Source organism: Ovis canadensis, chromosome 3 (assembly GCF_042477335.2).
Source record: "Ovis canadensis isolate MfBH-ARS-UI-01 breed Bighorn chromosome 3, ARS-UI_OviCan_v2, whole genome shotgun sequence".
NCBI classification, from domain to species: Eukaryota; Metazoa; Chordata; class Mammalia; order Artiodactyla; family Bovidae; genus Ovis; species Ovis canadensis.
This window is the reverse complement of record NC_091247.1, coordinates 228,665,135-228,688,960: the sequence shown is the minus strand read 5'-3', so window position 1 is coordinate 228,688,960 and position 23,826 is coordinate 228,665,135. Positions and strand designations below refer to the sequence as shown.

Here is a 23,826-nt window from a genome sequence, read left to right as displayed (position 1 = left end):
AGAAATCCTGTAGCTTGTTTCTCTCTAATCTGCGTTCACCAGCAGTTGATTTCTTCCTAAGCATTTTCCGAGTCGTGTCTCCGTTTCCTTGGGGCCCTGGCTGGGCAGGGCCACACATCAGTTACAGGACTTTGGAGCAGTACAGCTTCCAAGGCGCACCCAGGTCACTGCTGGCACTTATTTCAAAAAAAAAAAAAAAAAGTTTTTTAATTTTCTTCCTGCTGTTGACTCAAGACAGGAGTTGGGTTTTGAGGCCAGGAAGTTGGGATGATGGAAATTCACAGGGAGCCTCAAAGTACTCTTCCTAGCCCAGGGCAAAAGCAGCAAAACCCACAGGCGACTAGGCCAGTCGAGTGGGTCCAGGCCACCACGCCCCCTGCAGAAGCTCACCCGCCCCGCGGGGACGGCCACCCGGCCACTTTCCGCGCTCCACCGACTCCTCGCGGCTCCAGGAGAGGAGGCTCCTACGTGCAGCCCCGGCGGCCGAAGAGTCTCCGCAGAAAACAGCCTGGCGGTCTCAGGACAAACACCCTCCCCTCTGGCCTCGCTCCTACGTACAGCCACGGCCACCTCCCAGACCCCACGGTCCGCGCCCCCGGACACCCTGGGCAGTCCCGCCAGAAACCCGACCGCCCCTCCGCACCCCCGATTCCTCCCGCAGCCCCCGGGGAGCCGACGCGCCCCCTGACCTCTGACCCCTGACCCCGACCCGGGGGTCCCGTCACACCCACCTGCCCGGGACCTTGCTGCTGCCGCGCTTCCAGAACTGCTTCCTGGCCCCGTCGCTGGCCATGGTCCCTCCTCATCGCTCAGACCCACGGCCCCGACACCCCGAGGGCGGCCAGCCCTCCGCGGCGGCCCCTTCCTGTACCCCGTTTGGCGCCCCCCTCAGCGATCCCCGGGATTCCCCGAAAATGTAGAGCCGAGAGGTTCTTCCGCCTCCCTCCGGAAGTTGTGCTTCCTCACGCCCGGAAGTCCCGCCCCCGTCCCCGGAGAGCGTGACGCACGACGCGGGCGCCCGGCGTCACTACAAGGCGCCTCCGGGGGCGGTGCCCTGGAGACTGGAGTTGGGCTGCTTGTTAGTCATGACGTCTAGAGACCCCTCGTCTCCTGAGAGCCCCGCCGGGCGGTGGTCCTCACCAGAGGGCGGAGCAACGCGGGGACCGAAGGCACCCGTCCGCGGGGGTGGTCGAGGGTGTGACTGTCGCGCGCACTTGAGGGGCACCGGTAAACACGCGGTGGCTGGCTGACTACCGCAGTCAGGGCAGCTGGGCGAGAGCCGTGGCGAGGGGCTTTGTGAGGGTCAGTGGGGGTGGGGCCGAGCCGGGGAAGAGCGGCGGGGGTGGGGCCGGGGCGAGTGAGGGGCTGGGGGGCTGGAGGCGCTGGGCCGGGGGCAGGATGGCCGAGGAGGGGCGGGGGTTGGACCAGGCTTCCCGAGTAAGAGCTGCCCCTGAAGCAGGAAGATTTCCCCCACCTCAGCCCTGACCAAGGGCGGTTCTCGGCCCTGGCAACGGGCAGGTGAAATACACTCGGGGTTTCAGAGACTTAGTTCAGTCCAGTCGCGTCCGACTGTTTGCGACCCCATGGACCGCACCACGCCAGGCCTCCCTGTCCATCACCAACTCTTGGAGCTTGCTCAAGCTCACGTCATCGAGTCGGTGATGCCATCCAACCATCTCATCCTCTGTCGTCCCCTTCTGCCTTCAGTCTTTCCCAGAATCAGGGTCTTTTCAGATGAGTCAGTTCTTCGCATCACCTTCGCAACTCCAAGGTATTGGAGTTGCAGCTTCAGCATCAGTCCTTCCAATGAGTATTCGGGTCTTAGTACAAAGCAAGGAATGGAGATATTAATGTCTGTGTTGGTTACACGTTGAAGTAATGTTTTTGTGCGTGTGTCGGATTCAATAAAATGTATTGCTGAAATTATTTTCACACTCCTTTTTTCCTTTTTTTTTTTTTAAAGTGGCTAACCACCTTTATGGCAGAAAGTGAAGAGGACCTAAAGAGCTTCTTGATGGAAGTGAAAGAGGAGAGTGAAAAAGTTGGCCTAAAGCTGAAACTCCAGTACTTTGGCCACCCCATGCAAAGAGTTGACTCATTGGAAAAGACTCTGATGCTGGGAGGGATTAGGGGCAGGAGGAGAAGGGGATGACAGAGGATGAGATGGCTGGATGACATCACCGACTCGATGGATGTGAGTTTGAGTAAACTCCAGGAGTTGGTAATGGACAGAGAGGCCTGGCATGCTGCAATTCATGGGGTCACAAAGAGTCGGACACAACTGAGTGACTTAACTGAACTGAAAGCTCAACATTCAGAAAACTAAGATGATGGCATCTGGTCCCATCACTTCATGGGAAATAGATGGGAAAACAGAGGAAACAGTGTCAGACTTTATTTTGGGGGGCTCCAAAATCACTGCAGATGGTGACTGCAGCCATGAAATTAAAAGACGCTTACTCCTTGGAAGGAAAGTTATGACCAACCTAGATAGCATATTGAAAAGCAGAGATATTACTTTGCCAACAAAGGTCCATCTAGTCAAGGCTATGGTTTTTCATGTGGTCATGTATGGATGTGAGAGTTGGACTGTGAAGAAAGCTGAGCACCGAAGAATTGATGCTTTTGAAGTGTGGTATTGGAGAAGACTCTTGAGAGTCCCTTGTACTGCAAGGAGATCCAACCAGTCCATCCTAAAGGAGATCAGTCCTAGGTGTTCATTGGAAGGACTGATGTTGAAGCTGAAGCTCCAGTACTTTGGCCACCTCATGTGAAGAGTTGATTCATTGGAAAAGACCCTGATGCTGGGAGGGATTGGGGGGAGGAGAAGGGGAGGACAGAGGATGAGATGGCTGGATGGCATCACCGCTTCGATGGACGTGAGTCTGAGTAAACTCTAGGAGTTGGTGATGGACAGGGAGGCCTGGCGTGCTGGGATTCATGGGGTCGCAAAGAGGTGGACGCGACTAAGCACCTGAACTGAGCAGGGCGTTTGAAACCACCTGTGTGGTTTGCGTCGGGTCCCTGTTGGCCTGGAGACCCGGCCTGAGAGCTCTGGGCCTGGTTTCCGACTGGAGCGGCGGCGTGGCTGTGGGGAGCCCCTGGCAGACCTCTGCCAGTTCTTGATAATGTTCTGACTCACGTTTTCCTCGCTTACGAAGAAGTAACCTTGATTCAGTACCTGCTGTGCAGAGGGCATTGGTAGGTGCTATGTGTGTATTAATCATATGGCAACCAGTGCCTCAGGAAAGGCCACCCGGGCCTGCAGAGCAGAGTGGCTCTCTCAGTTCCCTTGTGACCCCCGAGTTTCCTATTCTGTTTTGCAGTAGCAAGGCTTCCCACGTTCCTCGTCCCCACCCTGCAGGTTTACTGGGTGCGTGTTGGTGATGTCCCTTCACACGGAGCTTGCAAGATCTGCCAGTCTTATGCTGTTAGAACTAAGCAGTAAGCTCTCTCTAAACGTTTGTTAAAGGGATGACAACCATGTGAACTCTCCAGGGATCCCCTCCTGTCACAGCTGTAGCATCTCCCTGAGGCAGTGGCAGTGGGTCCTTGGGGACCCCCTGCTGACAGTGTCCGCAGACCCTCAGGGCCCCTCTGCTGTAGAGCCTTGGGAACTACCCCCACCATCCTGTGCGCGCATGGCCTCTGGGAATCTCCAGAGAGCTCCTGATAACGCCTCTGCAGATGCGGAGGGACCCCTTCTTGGACAAAGCCTCCTGGGACCCTCACCTAGCAAGGCTCAGGAAGGCCCCAGGGATCTCTTCCAGCCCCAGAGCCTCCCCAGAGATCTTTCTCAGAGCTCAGCTCCTTGTCAGGATCCCCCAACCAACAGCATTTTCCCCAACTCAGTATAGCTTACTGCACAAATCAACGATTGGGGTGACAGCCAAAACTAAGATACTAGCATTTAAAAGGGAAACAGCAGCCAGTGCCTGGTTGGATGTAACTAGTACAGTTTGGGTTCGGTCGCTCCTCACAGCTTACCTCACGCTTTCCTATGTGCTGTGTGTTAGGAGAGGAAGGAACAGGGAGAAACAGGTTGACTTGAAGGCTTCAGGACCGCCTGAGCAAAGCATTGCTATTCCTAGTGCCGCCAACGGAGACCTAAGGGCAAGCCAGGTTTATGGTTGCTTTAGGACACGTTGGGTCTGAGGTTGGGATCTGAGGCCTCAGCCAAGCAGTTGGTGAGAGGACCTGCTCATCTCCAGATGAGGTGATGGGGTTACCCAGGGGAGGATGGGCCAGGGTGAAGTCCCAGGACTGGTGGTCAGACAGATCAGCATCAAGAGCAGGGTAATTGAAAAGCGAAGTCAGGATAGAGGTGGTCTCCAGAAATGGGTTCAGACGGGGCCGTGGTAGCGATGGATGTGCGAGGAGTATCTGGAAGAAGGCCGATGGGGAAGGCGGAGGCGAGGAAGGGGACCTGTGCAGGCAGCACCCGGGGCAGCTGGCCGAGCGCAGAGTGGATGCGTGAGCCCTTGTTAGTCTCAGCAGCAAATGTAAGAGGCCTCCTCTCTGTGAGGTTTAGGCAAACATAAAGTCAGGGACGTAGAGTTTCACACTTAACAAGATGCCAAAGTATTTAAAAATCTGTCAGTGCCAAAATCAATGAGCGTGTGGATTTATGAGCAGCACGTAAATGAGAACGCACTGATTCACTGCTGGTGGGAGCTCAGATTCACTCAATAATTCCGGACAGCCATTTGGCAATTTCTAGGAGTTGCTGGTATCCTACAAGCCAGGTGTGTACCCTAGAGCGACTCACCTGTGTTCAAAGGCAGGCCTGTTCATTACAACGTTGCTGCTGGGGAAAACTGATCAATTATACAGTTATGCAAAGAATGCTCCATGATAGTAAAAACGAAAAATTATTTATATCAACATAAATGGGTCTCACAAGCAATGTTGAGTGAAAAAAAGTTGAAAATGCATGTGGTATGATACCGTTTAATTGCCTTTTTCTTTTTTCCTGCAAGTAAAACCGTGCTAAAAGTGTAGTTGCCTGTGGGTGTTGGTGGGGACTTTGATCATTGAGGAATTTATAGAGGCTCCCTTGTTTTATGGGCTTCCCTTGTGGCTCAGCTGATAAAGAATCTGCCTGCAATGTGTGAGATCTGGGTTTGATCCTTGGGCTGGGAAAATCCCCTGGAGAAGGGAAAGGCTACCCACTGCGGTATTCTGGCCTAGGACTATGATGGGTCACAAACAGTTGGAAATGACTGAGCGACTTCTCACTTCAGTAAGGCTTCTTCTGTGGCGCTAGTGGTAAAGATCCCACCTGCATGCTGGAGACATAAGACACGTGGGTCTGATCCCTTCCAGTTGGGAAGCCCCCCTGGAGGAGGAAGTGGCCACCCACTCCAGTGCTCTTGCCTGGAGAATCCTATGGACTGAGGAGCCTGGCGGGCTACAGTCCACGGGGTCACAGAGTCGGACACGACTGAGCGCGCAGTGCGGCCCTGCTGACTCACAGCCGCCTCGCTTCACGCTTCGCCTCTTAAGGCAGGTGGGCTGCGCTCGGCTGCTCATTTTATTCTTTATGACGCTTTGCACGTTTAGGTTCTTCATAGAGCATAAAAATGCAATGACAGGCGTCTTTCTGCGCCACACACTGAGCCGCCTCAGACGCTTCCTTGGAGAAGGCAACTGTAAGCAACGGTGAAGGAACGGCACTCACTGAGGCCTGGCGGAGTCGGGGCCACTGGCCGATCTGCAGCTGCTGTCTTGGGTTGAGTAGGTGAGGACAAAGTGCAAGGAGCCTGGCAGATTCCAGGCCAAGGGAGCATCGTTGCTGCAGCCAGAGGAAGCTGCGTAATGCACAACAGGTGGGGGTTGGGGGTAGCTAAATGTGTGACACAGGTTGGGTTCCCCAGCAAGCAGGTGGTGAGACATATTTGCATGCAGGTGGCTTGTTGGGGAGAAGTTGAACTGGGAGGGGCTGCAGTGGCGCCTGGGCCAACCCCAAAGGAAGGCCCCCGGAGATGTCTGAATTGAGAGGAGCAGGTGGAGCCTTGCTGAGAGGGGGCTGCCCCCAAACGCCTTCTGCCGAGGGCGGCTCTCAAGAAGGGTCTTAGCCCCCAGCCATCAGCAGCCATGCTGCCCCTGACCGAGGGGAGGGAGAGCCCGGGCCCTCGGGGAATCTGGGCGCTGTGATGCTCTCAAGCCCGCCCAGCTCGCCCTTTGCGCTGCTCAGATCTGCTCGCCCCACAGAAGTTCGCCATCTAGGACGATGGCTCCAGGATTCCAGTTGGTCCCTTTTCTGGAAAAGCTTCCAAGAGGAAGGTTGACATGATCCTGGAGCCACGGCAGCCACTGTCCTGTCCCCCCAAGTCACCCGCTGTAGATTCCACCCTCCCCCAGAAGCACCTCTGCTGATCTAGGTCGACCACCTGTTGGGTGACCAACTCACCCTGGAGGCTTCATTCGGAGCCACTGGTGGCCGAGGGCTCCCTTTCAGGCCACAGCTGCTCCATTTGCCCACCTGCCATTAAAGGCAGAGAGACATCCCAGTGGTCCCTATAGGTGCCAAATGCATCCTCACTGCCCCCGCCACACAGGAGCATCCCCTCCGGCAGTGGTCTGGGGGAGACCCCTTTCCTTGCCTGCTCGTCTCTGGCACAACGTGCCCAAAGTGAGCAGGCAGCAGACGCAGCTGGAATTGCAGTGGACTCTGCCTGTGTCTTTTTCTGGAAGCGTTCCCACTCTGGAATCCAGGCCACTTCACAGGTCAGAGCTCCCACGCAGCGCGGACACCACACTCCAAAGGCCAGTGCCCAGGGCTTCATTTTCCGTTGGGACACAGCCCCTGGGTGGTGGGAACATGTTGTAGGACCAGGGGTCTGGTGGCCATGGGCTCACTTCCACCCCCTTCTGGGCTGTGAAGTGGACCCCCGGGCGACTGCAAGGCTGCACAGGGTCTCCCGTGGATGCATCAGGCACTCACAGACCCACACACGGGACATGCGTGCAGATCACACACAAAGACCAGACTTGAAAATGCCCCGAGCAGACAAAAACAGTTTAGTCACACACGCAAAGCTTAATTTAGCTTATTTTCCAAGACAGGCAAGGCTAACGTGACCTGGGTCACTTCTTGCTTACTCATCTGACAATTAAAAGCAAAACTTAAGCTGTTCCCCAAAATTGAGATGAGGTAACCACAGGAGACATGAATTTGATCCCTGGGTCAGAAAGATCCCCTGGAGGAGGAAATGGCAACCCACTCCCATGGGTTGGAAAATCCCATGGACAGAGGGGCCTGGCGGGCTACAGTCCATGGGGTCGCAGAGTCAGACAGTACTGAGCGACTAAACAGAAAACCCCTAACCAGTTCCCTTTCATTTAACACAATTGTAACCAAGCACCGTGAAGGATAAACAGTCGCCGCCTCCAGCGACGGGTAAGCAGATTCATGGTGTACCCGTGTGCCTCCTGCCATGGGGTCAGAGGGCGCCTCTGCTGGCCCGCGTGGATCAGCTGCTGCCCCCAAAGCAATCCTGAGGCCTGGAAATGCCACACCAGCCTGTTCAGTGAGCGTGACCCTAGGCAGCTGGCCAGGGAGAGGAGGAACCTCAACACCTCCCCTGCACCAGCCCACCTCTGGCAGCGGCCATCTGACGAAAACCAATTTGACAACCTAAACATGCTCCATTGTTTACAGTATTTTTTAATTGGACAAAACGTATGCCCTGTCTGACACGGTGTTAACATGTGTTCACACGATGCTAAATCTTACAAATGAGGAAGTGAGAGACCCAGGAGGAGACAGTCTGATTCTATAACTGAGTCTATGTTTCAAATACAGACAGCAAAGGACATATTCAAAGAGGAGACACAAGTGGTGAGTGAACAGATGGAAACAGGACTTTTAGTAATTTTATAAGAAAAAATAAATACTACTAATCAACAGGCCACCAAAGGCGGACAAGGACGGTGTCGGTAACAGTGTCAGGAAGAGGTGTTGGTGGAGCGTACGTAGCTGTCCCGCTGGTGAAGTACATTCGATAAGATGCAGGAAAAGCCCGGTGAGGACACCTAGGCTGTGATGCTCCGGCTGCTCTCCTCGGGATTTATCCAAAGGGAATAGCTGGACAAACGAGTGAAGATTTATACAGGCTCTCTGTTAATTATCGAAAATGGCAAAAAGCTGGAAGCAATCTAAATGCCCCGCTCCAAATGAAACGAGTCAAATGAATTCTGAGACAACCAGTGTGACTGTGCAACTGTCAAAAATCCATCTTTTTTTTTAACAAGGTTGACAATTTATTGTTAAGTGTAAGAGGCAGGTTACAACATCTGTTGGGAGAAGTTTAGCGTGTAGACCCAGGAGGAAAATTCTAGAAGGTCACTGAATCAGCTAAGATGCTTCCAGATGAAGAAAACATAATTCAGCTGATGGAAACGCTAAAGAGGATTGATTGGTTCAGTGCCTAGAAAAGTCCAGGTACGAGAAAGGCTATTGACACCACGCAATCCAGGCTGCAAATCCGTTTCTCTGCGGTGGTCTGGATCCTGTCCCCACTCTGTGGGCAGCCTTGGGTCTCAGGCTGACTTCCCTCATCGTCACAACTTGGCTGCCAGCAGCGGGCACGTCTACCGGCACCCTTGTTCACAGCCAGGGAAGTGAGAGCTCTGCCCCGCCCAGTTGAGACTTGGGTGCCTGCTCTCCTGTAGGCCAGCACTTAGTAAGGGCGGGTGGCCTCACTCTGGCTGGCTTAGGCCAGTCAGGGCCCATCTCTGCAGCAAGGCTTGCAGTCAGCCACCCCCAAACTCCGTACCCAGTACGAAGTGGGGCGTGGGTGGGGCGGTTGACCGCATGATATCCACGGCAGGAAGGCCCCCAAATGCTACCGGGGTTGCTGGTGGAGGGGCCACAGCGAGTTGTTTGTTTGGAACTATTTTGTATTTTAAGAGACTCAGAAATATCTTTCAGAGAGGCTTTCCTTTCCGTGAATTACTCACCCAACTTTACACCAAGAAAACTCCCTCCTACCTGGTTCTAGCCATACCTTTTATGAGCTTCAGGGAAGTTTTATGGTGTCTCGGAAGAGTCTTTCCCTCGCCTTGCTGGGTCTCTGCGTGTTTTACGTAAGTGGGATTTGGGTATTTTTTGGCTCGGATGCAGTCCCCTTCACCCCATGAGATAATCTCGTTAGTTCTGAGAGTTTGTCTTTCTCTTTTTTTCATTCATAAAAGAAGGTGAGAACTTTTTTGATGTAAACGAAGTAAGAAGGCTAAGATCATGGGAGCCTTGGCTGTTGAAGAGCAGGAATTACCAGTGGACTTTAGGAAAGAGAGTGACGTGACTTAAAATGGCCCTCTGGCAGTGGAAAAGGCCCCCCGAGACCACCCAGCATCCCTGCTCCGGGGGCCCTTGTCCCCACATACAAGTGTCTCTCTGCATTGCCCTGCCCTCTTAAGCCCCTGCTCCCTGGCCATAGCCCTGCGGGGCAGCAGTGGGCATCTGACCTGACCTGGGTCGACATATCCCTTCCCCAGGACGGCTCTGAGATGGGAGCAGATCACAGGCCTCTTTCTCATGGCAGAAGCTGTCAGAGCTCAGAAAGGCTGGGGGCTGTCTTCTCTGCTGTGCGGGGAGGGTGGGCCGGCAGGTGAAAAGACAGAAAAACAGCGGCGACAGCTTTCAACACCCTGAGTCCGGAGGTCACAGAGCCCCTGCTCTCCCCCAGTGCTGCACGGACGTCCGCCATGCCTGCAGCGGCAGCCCTGGGAACAGCGACCGCCCGGCTAGGAGGAGAGCATGACGCCATCCTGGACGGTCTCAGCCTGGGACGAGTCAGACTTAGTCCCGGAACCCGAAACCACAGGGATGCAGTGGGTGTGGGGGCGAAGAGAGCCGAACTTCCCTGTCCGTTTCTCTTGCAGCTGAAAAAAAAAAAGCAGATTGAATGTTGCTACTATTTAGCATATGGACTAATAGAGGCCCACGCATCACGCGTGGGCTCAGTCGTGTCCGACTCTGTAGCCTCCTGGATGTAGCCCACCAGGCTCCTCTGTCCATAGGCTTTTCCAGGCAAGAATACTGGAGTAGGTGGCCATTTCCTCCTCCAGGGGGTCTTCCTGGCCCAGGGATCGAACCTGCATCTCTTATGTCTCCCGCTTTGGCAGGTGGGTTCTTTACCAGTAGCGCCACCTGGGAAGCCCTCGCATATGAACTAATGGAGGTCCATGCATAGGTGTTTATAAGTCAGCATGCACACACTGGGATTTCTATTCTTTTTTTTTTTTTTTTTACTGATAGGGAAAATGAAGTAGGAAGACCCCTGCTATAAACTGCTCTTTATTTCTACATAATGCTTTCTAGCCAAAAACAGGTATCTGCAAAATGCCTCGTCCACCTGCTGCCTGCTGTGTCCTCTTTGGCCAATGGGAGCGCTCCAGCTCACACCCGGTTCAGTTCAATCACTCAATCGTATTCGACTCTTGGTGACCCCATGGACTGCAGCATGCCAGGCCTCCCTGTCCATCACCAACTCCTGGAGTTCACCCAAACTCATGTCCATTGAGTCAGTGATGCCATCCAACCATCTCATCCTCTGTCATCCCCTTCTCCTCCCGTCCTCAATGTTTCCCAGCATCATGGTCTTTTAAATGAGTCAGTTCTTCAAATCAGATGATTGGAGTTGCAGCTTCAGCATCAGTCCTTCCAATGAACACCCAGGACTGATTTCCTTTAGGATGCACTGGTTGGATCTCCTTGCAGTCTGAGGGACTCTCAAGAGTCTTCTCCAACACCACAGTTCAAAAGCATCAGTTCTTCAGCGTTCAGCTTTCTTTCACACCCAGGGTTCCTCACTATCTCCCTGAAGAGGCTCAGTATGGACACTGTTCCCTGAGCAGTGTCTGAGCCCAGCCTTGCTCTTGCGGCTGCTCAGAACATTTGCTGCTTGAATTGACGGCTGTGGGAGTTTTTTCTTCGATGTCGTTTGCAAAGGCCAATGCCCTGTGCGGTTCTCCTTCTGGGAGCCCTGAGAAGGTGGAAGCTGGGGGAGGCTGGTGGGCTGATATGTTTGCCTCCAGGCTCTAACGTTGGGGTGAACTTTACACCCTGGAAACTTCGATCTGACCAGATACGTGGGGGAGGGGAGACAGAAGGACAGGAGGCCTGCCAGGACGGACAGGAGACACTCCCGTGCAGGGAGCAGGACACCCCCGGGCATGACGTTTGGTCCCTTACATCCAGACACCAGAAACAAAATTAAAATCCCAGGATCAAGTCTTAATCCGCCCAGTCTGCAATTGGAGCAACAAGGCCCGAGGCCCAGGGATGCCTTGTGGGGTCTGCACCGGCCGTTCCTCGTCGTCCGCCCGCTTTCTGGACGACCTGGTTCTTCCAGAAGAGGACCATGGCTGCCCAGCCAGCTCCCACAGGGACATCGCAGTGGGCGGGGACCAGCACTTCTGGGGCAGGGGACTTCCCAGTGATGGATCAGAAGGCATCCCCAGGGCATGGTTGCTGTGAAGCGACCCGAGGGCACCCCCCAAGGGCCTTCTGCCCACTTCAGCCCCTTCTTCACCGCATGGCCCAGGGCAGACTGGAGGAGAGGAGCCCCGGGGCCAGCCCAGGCAGCCTCGGTGCAAGAATTCCGGGACGCCTCCTCAAGCGGAGCAGGCTGGGTCCTTCTCCTCTCTCCTTGTTTCCACGCCCCACCCCCCTACCCCCTACCACCAGGGCCCCCAGCCCGCACATGCTTCCCAGACCCAGGGAAGCACAGAGCCTCTGTTGGAGGCCTGTCTCCTCCCTGCAGCACCTTCCAGCCATCTCTAGATGGCGCAGAGCGAAGCAAAGATTCGGGCCACCGGGCAGGCGGGCATGAGGTGGGCGGAATCAACAAGCCCCTGAGGCTGCTTGGGGTGCGGCCTGGTTGGCAGGAACACACCCTGTGTTTGAAGTGAGACGCCTGGACGGCGTCTCAGGGCCCTTGCCAAAGCCCTCCAGGCACCCCCAAATCCAGCGGCCTGCTCTGCGCCCCTGAGCCCAAGACTGGACACACTCCTGCCCTGGCCTTGAACATCAGGCCGTGTGCGGGGGGGGGGGGGGGGGGGGGGGGGCAGCGGTGGGGGGAGGCCAACAGGGCAGGAGCCCAGGCCCACCAAGGCAGACAGAGAGGGGACTCCGGCCAGAGTCTACGAGGCCAGGCTCCCTCTCAACTGGTGGGCCTGGCAGCTCCCGGGGCCCCAGGTGCTGCCTGCAGAGCCTCCTCTCTGACCCCTGGGCTCGAATTTGTGAGTCTGTGAGGCGGGTGTCTCTGCATACCAGCTCCCAGTCCTCCCGCGTCACTCTGGCTTAGGGGTCTTGGGGCTTTCTGGTAGGACCCCGTCCCAGGTGGGCTGCGTAAGGCTTGGAACCCTGTCATCTCTTTCTGGACCCTCACCTCAGCTCGGCTCGGGTGGGTCTTGGCAGTGGCAGGATCTGCTTGAAGGCAGAGCTCTTGTTCCCCACTCAGGCCACAGAGTTTATCATTATCAGCGTCGAGTCTAGGAGAAGCTTTTCCACTGGGGCAGGAGGTGGTGGTGGGACAGGGGGATGCCTGAGCAAGTCCCAGCCCTCTCTGGCCTCACCTTCCCCATCTGTAAAATGGGGTCATAATCACCACCCTGCGTGTCTCCCTGGGTTCTTCTTAAGATCAAAGCAAGAGGGAGGGAGCTGGAGGGGAGAGGGGGAAGGCACAGGGGGTGGAGTGGGGGTGGAGTGAAGGAGGGCTAGGAGGAGGGGGGGCGCCCTGCTGGGTCCTGGTTCATTCATCCAGCATCCCAGCATCCCAGCCTCGCCGCTCTGGGCTTTCAGCCAAGGCCAGCACCGTGGAGCCTGGTGGAGTGCAGCCCTCCCCCGCCCGGCCCCCTCCCCTGCTTCCTCATTTCCTCGGTCACCGCTGTCAGCCACTGACCCCAGACGCTCCTCCACGGCTGCCAGCCTCAGCCACACCCAGAGTCCCCCAGCCAGGCGTCCAGCCCGTGGCCTGTGGGAGCCCAGATGGGTCTGAGTCACCACACCCACAGAACGGAGGAGGAATCCAAGCGTTCAGAAGCTGGGAGGAGAGAGGCGCACTTCCCCCAGCTGAGGAATCCGCACTTCCTCACACTAACGACCCACAGAGGCGGCACCTGCCTCCCCAGCCCTGGCCCCGGGCCCTGGAAGGGACCCGGCCATGCAGGACACCAGGACTCAACTCCCAGCAGGAGCCCAGAGCTCCCCTCGCCACTCTCCCCTCATCTCCCGGGCGCCCTCGAGTATCACCTGTATCACCTGGCCATGCCCCAGTCCCTCTCTGGGCCTCCCCTTCCCCATCTGTAAAATGGGCAGAACGACCGCACAGGTTCCTGAACAGATCGAAGGAAGCAACACGTGAGAAATTGCCTTGATGAGACGCAAGCATCCCCCAACGTCAGGGATTCTGATCAATTTGGGGACCTGGGGGAGGTGGGCTCTAGCACTTAGGAGGTGCTCTGTGAACACCAGAGAAGTCAGTTTACACAACCCTGAAGCCCTCGCTTTCAACTGCAACCAGACTGACTGTCCTCGAGCAGGCCAGGCTCTTGGGGAATCCCTGCCCCGCCTGGGGAGTGGGGATTGGTGGGGGGTGAGGGGGGGTGGCAGTTGTGATGGGGGCGGAAACCAGTTAGCCCAGACTTGCAGGCCACTCACCCCCGTGGGAGAGGGGCCCCTGGAAAGGGCCCTCCTTTACACGTCTTCCTGCGGATCTGAATTCGCGCTGTGACGCGTGTGCCAGCTTCAGCCTGTTTCCTTGTTGGAAGAGGAAGAGGGCAGTTAAGGGGCGGATCTTCTGCCGACGTGCAAGCAGGAGGCAAAGCCAGCCCTGTGCACCTGGCCTCCGCGCGGCCCCTCGCGCCGCACTCAGGGAGGCCACGGAGCACAGAGGGCAGAGATGATGGCAGACCAGGGCCCGGCGCCCGGGGCCGGGAACGCGCCTGGGAGCCCTGGACTGTCAGAGCCGGGGGTGGGGGCGCCTCAGAGTCCTCACTCTGCACCCTCACTTTGTGGATGGGCGACTGGGGCCCAGAAACCAGCGCCACGCCTCAGTTTGAGCTGGACTCCGCCCCAGCATCTCTGACAGCCCCGCTTGAGCTCTCTCTGCTGTCCTGCTGTCCCTCCTCCACTCAGGAGGAGCAGCGGGGGAGGACGGACAGGGACAGTGGGCTGGAGCAACACAGCAATGGCCCCGGGTCCCCTGGCCGGCCAGCACAGCAGCTTGGAGCAGAGCAGGTCCTCAGCCGTTAGCCAGGGGTGTCTGCCCACACCAGCTGCCGTGGGTCCCCACAAGGTCGGAAAGGCAGGAACTGGCTCCCGGCGGCAGTGACCCGGTACCAGCTGTGTGCCAGGCCCCGTCCAGGCATCTGCTCCTCAGCCAGCCTCTGGGGCAGGGCGGTGAGCAGGGGGCCCCCTGGGGCCCAGGTGCAGAGCGTGTGCAGAGCCTGGACCCCAGATTCTGGACAGGACAGGGCAAGGCAGGACTCACCGCATCCCCCCAGCGGACTCACCCGGAGAGTGTGGAACGAACATCAAAATCCCCCCCATTTCGCCCCCTGCTGATGGAAGCAGGGTCTCCGCAGTCCTGCCTCCCCTACCCCGAAAGGCCCTCCGCAACCCCGGCCTGTGGACAGGCAAGAGGTGAAGCCTCAGCGTTCCCAGGGTCGGGGCGTCCTTGCTGCCCCGCCCTGCAGGGAGGAAGCCTGCATGTGGAATTTTCCATGACCCTGCAGCGGCTGTCCTCAGGGAGGCGCCATGGATTTGCTGGCCCCTGTGCACGAGCAGCTGCTAATTGATGCTGCCGGTTCTATTTCTGCTCCAGACCTAATGAGGTGACCCAACCGGGCCGCCTTCGGGGATCCCAGCTGGCGAGCTCTGCGGCCCGGGCCTCGCTGCATGTCCCTGGACTGGGGCTGCCCAGGTGGCCACCCGCCCAGAAAGGAGAGATTCGCCCGGACGTGGGGCTTCGAGGGTCAAAACCAGGGCATTGCAGGCCAGCCGGGGGGCAGGGGGGCGGGTCCCCAGGAACAGAGGATTCCGGGAGCCTGCTCCATGGGGCAAGTTCCTGGCTGAGCTGGGGGCAGGCTGCTCAGAGTGGAGACAGGCACTTCTAGGGGGCCCCTAGAAGTCATAAAGCCCACTCCTCTCAGCCTCACAGCTCACGACCGGGGCCAGCCGCTCACAGCTGACCCAGGGCGGGCACTCCCCCACCCCCTCACCACCTCCGGCTTGCTGCAGAGCCAGGCTAGGGCCTCTCGAGTGTGTGACGGCCCAGGGCACAGGCGTCAGCAGCGACGATGTTCAGAAGAGGTTCCTGAAGCTTTCTCCAAGGGCCACCTTGGGCTCCTCATCGCCTGCCCTGAAGCCAGCCTCACAAACCCAGGGCCTCGCCAACCCTTCTCGAAGTGGCAACTGCTGGGTTCCCACGCTGGGCCTGCCGCGTCGCACCTCCTCTTACTAACAGACACGGAGTCCTTACGATGCACCACCTACTCTGGTTATGAAATTGTCTGAACCTCACTGCATCCCAGGAGGCGGGCGTTAGGGCTGCAGAGGAGGAAACCGAAGCCCCGAGGGAAGTGCTTTATCTAAGGCAGCGCTCTCTACAGAGGCGACGTTCAGCAAAAGTCTGGACATCTTTGATTGTCACACCCGGGGCGGCTCCAGGCCTCGGGCGCGTAGAATGCCAGAGACGCTGAACGTGCTACAGTGCACAGGGTGGCCCCACCGCGGAGAATGACCTGGAATGACCCGCCCAGCGTCAGTGCCGAGGTGCAGAAACCCACCCAGGCTTCCTAGCTCCTCCAGGGCAGAGCGGCGGATCTGAACCCCGAGCTCCCGGCCACTTCACTCTCATCACCCTGGAGACACGTGTGTGCAAATGTCAGAGCGGGCAGGTGGCGCTGGGGTTCCATGAGCCCAGTCCACCCTCTGCGGGCTCCCCTCCCATCCCCCCTCAAGTCGGGCCATCTCAATTTCCTTCAGGGGCTCCTCTCCAAAGCGCCCCTCAAATGTGCTCAGTGACCACACAAGCCCTCACCCAGCAGCGAGCCTTCTGAGAGGGGAAGGGGCTCCTGCTGCAATGCGGGCTGCAGTCGGGTACCCTAGGATTGTCCCTGATTCTACTCCTGTCCGCTCTTGCTCCGGCAGGACCCACTCCCATCTGTGCACAAGGAGTCTGGACGTGACCTCCAGCCCGGACCCACGCACACTGCTGCCTGCCGAAGCCCCACGGAGATCGCCGTGTCCAGACTGCTCCTCCTGTGTCTCCCCACCCACGGGACAGGCGCCCGGCCACCCAGGCACAGGGTGCAGTCAGCCCAGACCCTTCGCTTTCTGTCCCCACCCCCGCATCCCGTCGATCACCATGTCTGTCCTTTCTGCCTTTTGACCACCTTGACCTGAATCCACCTGTCTCCAGCTCTGCTGCCGCCCTGGGGACACCCTACTCTCCTGTGTGGACAGGTGTAGGAGGAATCAGCTCTAACTGGAGTCAAGCATGCACAGCGCAACATTCATCGTCTTAACCACTTAAAAGTATAGGATTCTGGGACTTCTCTGGCAGTCCAGGGGTTACGGCTTCACACTCCTAAAGGAGAGGGCAAGGTTCAACGCCAGGTCAGGGAACTAAGATGCCACGTGCCACACAACACGGCCAGAAAAACTAGTGTACAACTCAGTGACATTTAGGACGTTCACAACGTTGGGCAACTCACCTCTATCTAGTCCCAGAGCGCTTTCCCCTAAAGAAACCTGAACCCAGCAGCGATGAGGCCCCATCCTCCCTTCCTCAGCCCCCGCCAACCGCGACCCGTTCTCTGGATTGGCCTTCTGGACATTTCGCGTCAGTGGGTCACACAACACGCTGTCCGCGGTGCCTGGCTTTTCTCACTCAGCATGCTTTCAAAGTGCACCCACGTTGCATCAGCGTGTCATTCTTTTCACACTGGGTGGTATTCCGTCTAGTGGACACACCACATTCTGTGTGCCCATCTACCTACTGATGTACCTTTGGGTTATCTCCACCTTTTGGCTACTGTGATTGAGTGTGCAAGTATCTGAGTCCCTACTTTCCTCTTTTAAAGTACTATCCATTTGGCTGGGCCAGGTCCTTCGTTGCGGCACACAGAATCTGTCAGCTGTAGCATGCAGGCTCGCAGTCACGGCACGTGGGATCCAGCTCCTTCTTACTGTTGCTCTTCAGTTGCTGAGTCATGTCCAGCTCTTTGCGACCCCATGGGCTGCAGCACGCCAGGATCCTCTGTCCCGAGGTTGCTCAAACTCATGTCCATTGAGGCGGTGATGCCATCCAACCATCTCATCCTCTGTTGTCCCCTTCTCCTCCTGCCCTTAATCTTCCCCAGCATCAGGCAGGGTTTTTGCCAATGAGTCAGCTCTTCGCATCACGTGTCCCACATCATGGAGCTTCAGCTTCAGCATCAGTCCTTCCAGTGAATAGCCAGGGTTGATTTATGTAGGATTGACTGGTTTGACTAGTTCCCTGACCAGGAATCAAACCCAGGCCCTCTGCACTGGGAGCACGGAGTCTTAACTGCTGGACTACCAGGAAAGTCCCTGGTTCCTGCTTTCGCATAATTGCTGAATCATATGAAAATTATGTGATCCTCTATGTTTAACTTGTTGAGGCACAGCCAAACTGTTTTCAACAGTGGCTACCCCATTTCACATCCCCAGCAACGGTGTATGGGGTTCCAGTTTCTCCATAGCCCAACCAACACTTGGTACTTTCCATTTTTTAATTATAGCTTCCTAGCAGACGTAAAGATATGTATGAAAGTGAAAGTCACTCAGTCATGTCTGACTCTTTGCAGCCCCATGGACTATACAGTCAATGAAATTCTCCAGGCCAGAATACTGGAATAGGTAGCCTTTCCCTGGAGAAGGCAATGGCAAGCCACTCCAGTACTCTTGCCTGGAAAATCCCATGGGTGGAGGAGCCTGGTGGGCTGCAGTCCATGGGGTCGCTAAGAGTCGGACTGAGCAACTTCACTTTCACTTTTCCTTTCATCCATTGGAGAAGGAAATGGCAACCCTCTCCAGTGTTCTTACCTGGAGAATCCCAGGGACAGGGGAGCCTGGTGGGCTGCTGTCTATGGGGTCGCACAGAGTCGGACACGACTGAAGTGACTTAGCAGCAGCAGCAGCATTTCCTTTCTCCAGGGGATCTTCCCAATCCGGGGATCGAACCCAGGTCTCTGAGCCAAAATGACCATGGTGTTTCACTGTGGGTTTGATTTACTTTTCCCTGAGGACTGATGATACTGGCTATATTTCCAGCACTTCACTGGCCATTTGTAAATCTTCTCTGGGGAAATGTCAGCATATGTGTGAGATCATGTAGCCCGTGACTCTTCATGTGGTGGCTGTTTCAGATCTCAGTCCTGCCAGGATGACTCTGGTCTTGTGAAAAGCTTTCTATAGAGCCCAGTGTCAGACCCTGGAGCTGAGCTTCCTGGGAATCTGACTCACCGCACTTCCCACGTGTGTTGTGCTGCCCTGCCCCTGCCATGGACAATGGCAGACATCACCAATCAATCACAGCACTCTCCCCTGCCGTGGACGATGGCAGGTGTCACCAATCAATCACAGCACTGGAAAGCCCAGGGATTTATTGCCCAAGCAATTGGGCAACTGAACTGCATTCCTGCCTGGGAGGAGTTCATCCAAGAGGAGAAGAAAAAGGCATGAGTGGACCCACATTTCCAGGTGCTGAGGCAGGAGTCTACCCTGGGGACAACAGCCCCCAAGGAGGGGTCTCTCCTGAACCCAAGGGGGCACAGAGGCCGTGATGGGATTCAGGGGCTAGTTGGTAACATCTTCCCATATTCTGAACCACGTGAGAGACAAGACCCGGAAGTCAAACAGATGAAACTGTCAGCTTTGTTACTAATAAAGCCAGCCTGACCCCCAAGGAGGTATTCCTTCACACCCACTGGCATGTGTTGACTATAATAACGTTCACAGCCCTAAAGTTGAGAGCTATGTTTTATTTGGTGGGACTCTTTAGAACTTCAAGTTCGGGAGGAAGCATCTCCAGTGACCCTGAGAGAGAGGAGAGGGGGGCCCAGGTTAAATAAAAGTTTTACAACAGAGGGCAGGTAGCTTGAACATCAAAAGATGATTGTCAATCAAAGAAAGCCAGGTATCCCAAGTCAAGGAACTTGGCGCTTTTCTGTGTATGGGAAGGTGCAGGAGCCTGGGGTCCCTGAAAGCATTCCTCACTCTCTGGGGCCAGCATAGTGCTTTTCCCTGACTTTCCTCAGGGCTCACCTTTGGGAGTGGCTGCAGTCTGGCAGCTGCTGGACGGCAGGTATTCTTTCCTTCCTGAGTGTGCTCAAGGCTACCAGCTCCTGTTGGAGCACTGCAATCGCTGGTGACGGGGACGTCCTTTGTTTGCCGATTTGGCAAGAAATAGTCCACTTCTCAGGTGGCTGTAATCAAAAACGCCGGCGGCAGCAAGTGCTGACAAGGACATGCAGAGGCTGGAAGCCTTGCGCCCTGCTGCCGAGGATAAAATGGTGCAGCTGTGGTGGAAAAGTCTGGCAGGCTCCTCAACAGTTAGGCACAGAGTTACCGTGTGACCCAGTAATTCCACGCCTAGGCGTGTGCCCAAGAGAAGTGACAGCATATTCACGTAAAAACTTGTCCACGAATGCTCACGGCACCACAGTTCATTGCCAGTGAAAGAGTGGAAACATCCCAAATGTCCATCAGCTGATGAATAAACAAAATGTGGGCTATTCATACCACGGAATATTATTTGCCTATAAAACAGAATGCAGTATTGACACAGACTACCACATGATGAATCTTGAAAACATCACGAAAGGTGAGAGAAGCCAGTCACAAAAGGCCACCTATATTATGTGATTTCATTTATAGGGAGTATCCAGAACAAGCAAATTCATAGAGACAGAAAACAGACTAGTGTTTGCCTAAGGGTGTGGGCAGGAAAGGGGAGGAAGTGACCCTGCGGGGTGGGAGGTGTGGACAGAGAAGTCTCCTGCATTTCAGTAAAGAAAGAATGCGGTGTTCATCAGCCCAACACCCACTGCAGCTGCCCCCGCCCACAGAGCACCCTGAGGGGGTTCAGGACGAGAAAGACTGTCCTGGTCAGACGCTGGCCACATAGTTAAGATGCGTATCTAAGGGCTGATTTCCATGAGCCCAGACTCTCTCATCTTCCCATACGTAGAAAAGAGCTGAATTCCTTAAGATGTCTGATCTGGGGCTTGTGACAAAGAACCTGCTTGCCACTGCAGGAGAACGCAGGAAAGAACCTGCCCACCACTGCAGGAGAATGCAGGAGAGGTGGGTTCAGTCTCTGGGTTGGGAAGATCCCCTGGAGGAGGAAATGGCAACCCACTCCACTGTCCTTGCCTGGGAAACGTCACAGACGGAGGAGCCTGGTGGGCTATAGTCTGTGGGGTCGCAAAGAGTTGACTCAACAACTGAGTGCTCGCGCGGGCACACACACACACACACACACACACACACACACACACAGTGAGGACTTAAGTCTAGAAGGCAGCCTCTCAGCTCTGAGGGACTGTTCCGAAGAAGTTAGGAAGGAGTTTTTGCACCAAACACAAAAACAAAAAAACCAAGTAGTCAAACATCAAAAGATGAATGCTGATTAAAGAAAACCAGACACCTTAAGTTCATGAATTGAGCAGTTTCCTATGATGGGAAAGATGTGAGAGTCTGCGCTCACGGAAGTCACAACATTGACCTGCGTCTTATCGACCTCTTCTCCATCCTGAATCCCCTCTGGAGGCTCAGTGTGGGGGGCAGGGCTGCAGTGGCCGGTGGCTAGACAGTCACAGCAATCCTTCACTTACGTGCGGGGCAGGAGCATGTTACCTCCATGCTCTGCTTAACCCGGACTCTCCCTCCCTACCCGTCCCCTCCTCCCACCTGGGGCCCTGGCTCCCACGTGGCGTCTGCCCACACCTGTGACTGAGCCAGGGCCTCTGGCATGGCCACCAAGGCTCCCTTGGGCTCTGGCTCTTGTCCAGGCTGAATCCGTTTGCATGGAGTGCTTTCCTGAATGTTTTTTTTGTCCTTTCCTCTCTAGAAACCCTTCCTGTGCGGTTTTCTCTCTGCTGCTGGGAGTGTATATACCTACTGACTGCTGCTATGTACTCCTCAATCTCGATTGTTGAATAATGACTTTTAAAATCTAGCTTCACTTCTGTGGTTTCCAGTGAGACATCACAAATGGGCTGGTCTCTGAAAGCCTCTGGCCTGCATCCAGGCTTTGCTGTCCTGCCAAAGGTTTTATATTTTGGACTGGAGTTAGTAGTCAATATTTAAAAACCATAAGGTTTTACACACACACACACACAGACACATACACACACACACAGACACACAATGTGCATTTCTGGCTTCTCTTGAAAACACCAGCAATCTGACAGCAAGAGTCCACGTTTCACAGGAGCTGAAGGGCCCTGTCACCTGTCAACAGGAAGGCGAGTCTGGCGTGCCTCAGTCCCCACCACGCCCCACCGTTTGCCCCAGCCACTGTTTCTGTATACAACCCCTGATGTAAACTCAAATTTGCCTCAAGTTGAAATTGCTCCATTGACTTTCCTGTGCTTGTATTTTCATTCACTCAACCACTAAACAAATACTTATTGAAAGTATAGAGCTTGCCGGGGCTTCCCAGGCGACTCAGTGGCAAAGCGTCCACCTGCCAGTGGAGGAGATACAAGAGGCCCGAGTTCTACCCCTGAGTCAAGAAGACCCCCTGGAGGAGGAAATGGCAACCCGATCCAGTATTCTTGCCTGGAAAATTCCATGGACAGAGGAGCCTGGTGGGCTACGGTCCATGGGATGGCGAAGAGTCAGACACGACTGAGCGACTGAGACAGCGTTTGCCAGGTGCTGTATGGGCACCAGGGACACAAACATGAAGACAAGGCCCCCGCCTGGCTCGCCCCCCAGCCTCTGCCCATCCGCCCTCACGACTCCTCACAGCTCAGCCCCGCCCTTTACTCCAGCAGCTGCGGCCACCAGCCGACGCAGGTCCAGTAACCTCCGCCGACCAGAAGCCGAGTCAAGAGCAGAGAAGCAGCTGGGCCCTGAGAGGAGACGGACAGAATTCAGAAGAAACCTGGATTTCCATTTGGAAAGGGTCCCTTTGGCCGCTGAGTGGGAGCTGGAAGAGGAACGTGTCCAGGATGCTCTCTGGATTCCCTCTCCTTCCCAGGTGTGTTGACCCTTCTGACAGGTCTGGACGAAACTGTGGCTCTCAGTTCCTAAAACCACAGTGGTTTCCTGCAAGGAGTCCTGCAGATAAGATGCAAGACTTGGACATTTCCCTAAACCCAGACTGTCTGCCCACGTCCCTCATCATCTTCACTCTGAATGGCAGCTTGGCAAGCAAATGACCCTCGTGAGGACAGCTGCCTCTCGTCCTGGCCACGCAGACAACGCTCTGAGATTTCGTAGCATCTGAGAAAGAGTTTAAAGGGTTCTTGTGTATCTTTTTGTTTGGTTGCCTGAGGATTTTTTTGGATGTTTCCCTAACACAAACAGATGTTACAGCATTTTGGTGGCTGATGCAGGAGTCCGTCTATAGAAAGAGGCCATGCCTATGTCTTAGCTCAGATGAGGCAGCACTCACATCCCACTGAGCCTCAGGCCCCTCATCTGTAAAATGGGCACAATTAGCTTTATCTCCAGGGGAGGCCATGAACCGGGTCCCGACTGACACAGAGCAGGCTCTGAATAAAGGCGGCATCGCTGCCACTGCAGGACTTTGTGGCTTCCCTCTGTTTCTTGTTGTTACTGGTCTCTCGGTCGTGGCCAGCTCTTCGCGACCCTGTGGACTGGAGCCTGCAAGGTTCCTCCGTCCATGGGGTTTCCTAGGCGAGAATACTGGAGCAAGTTGCCATTTCCTCCTCCCAAAGATTCAACCCGCATCTCCTGCATTGCAGGCGCATTTCCTGGGCTGTTCTGCAAGTAGTGAAATGCATTATCCTGTTAGGACCTTCATCTGTGATCCTTCTCTTGGGCCCACAGAAGGCCCTGCAAGAGCCTGCTCCTGGGTTGGGTCCCTGTACCTGCCAGGGCCTGGCACACAGTAGGGCTCAGTGAGCCTGAGTCGGGGGGGGGTGGCTGCTTACCTGGACTTTTCAGAGGTTGCTGCCCGTCTCTGGCCTCAGTGTCCCCGTCTGTTGAGGAGGCGGAGCACAGTGGCCCGCGGTCCCTGGTCTGAGCCTCGCGCTGAGTTCACCACTCACGCCCCCTCCGCCCTGGCATCCCAGCTCCTGCCTCACACAGACCCTGCGTGCGCGCAGCTCTCCAGCTCGCCTTTGTTCTGGCCTCCTTACTGCCTGGCCTTCCACGCATGGTGTCCTCTGGCCAGCTGCCGCTGCGCGGCGATGTCTAGCCGGGTTTGTCTCGGTCCCACTGATTCCAACCATTCTCTAGGGAGCCCTGGCGATTCAGTGTTGTTTCTGATCCTCCGTCTTCTCTCCCCACCTGTTTTTTGTTTGGTTGGTTTTGGACTCAATAGTAGATGCTTTGTCTGTGCTTCAGAACTCCTGGGCTAAACCCAGATTGTGTTTTATTCTTCATCTTAAGATTGTCTTTCCTCCGAAAGGCCTTACTTACATTTTCCAGGGTTTATGTGAAGCAGGTTTTCTGCCCCACCCTCCCCCGACAGGGTGCACAGGCTCCAAACCCAACGCTGTCCCCTGCCTCCTGTCCCCAGGCCCACCCGCCTACTCCTCCCAGCTCATGGACCTCACCGTTGCCCTCCCCTACTGTGTGGCTCACTCAGA

General features: G+C 55.8%; 1 protein-coding gene and 2 long non-coding RNA genes across 4 annotated transcripts in view; 1 reads left to right on the top strand and 2 right to left on the bottom strand.

Annotated features, from left to right (window-relative positions):
• The window catches only part of TBC1D22A (TBC1 domain family member 22A), a 267,188-nt gene extending 266,190 nt beyond the window's left edge, over positions 1-998 (bottom strand). Inside the window, exon 1 of one of the 2 annotated variants that reach the window (XM_069586202.1) lies at positions 732-998. In XM_069586202.1, coding sequence (XP_069442303.1) covers positions 732-793 — 62 coding nt within the window. In that variant the 5' untranslated portion in view covers positions 794-998. The remainder of the gene's footprint in view (positions 1-731) is intronic. The other variant, XM_069586201.1, reaches the window with a different exon arrangement.
• LOC138437992 (uncharacterized) lies at positions 992-5,107 on the top strand. The gene is made up of 2 exons (XR_011256231.1): positions 992-1,227; positions 1,964-5,107. It is a non-coding gene; the product is annotated as an uncharacterized lncRNA (long non-coding RNA).
• A 3,134-nt stretch (positions 5,108-8,241) lies between these two features.
• On the bottom strand, positions 8,242-14,672 carry LOC138436179 (uncharacterized). Its single transcript, XR_011255367.1, has 3 exons — positions 14,524-14,672; positions 13,670-13,768; positions 8,242-9,888 (listed from the first exon to the last, which is right to left on the bottom strand). It is a non-coding gene; the product is annotated as an uncharacterized lncRNA (long non-coding RNA).
• Between the last annotated feature and the right edge of the window lie 9,154 nt (positions 14,673-23,826).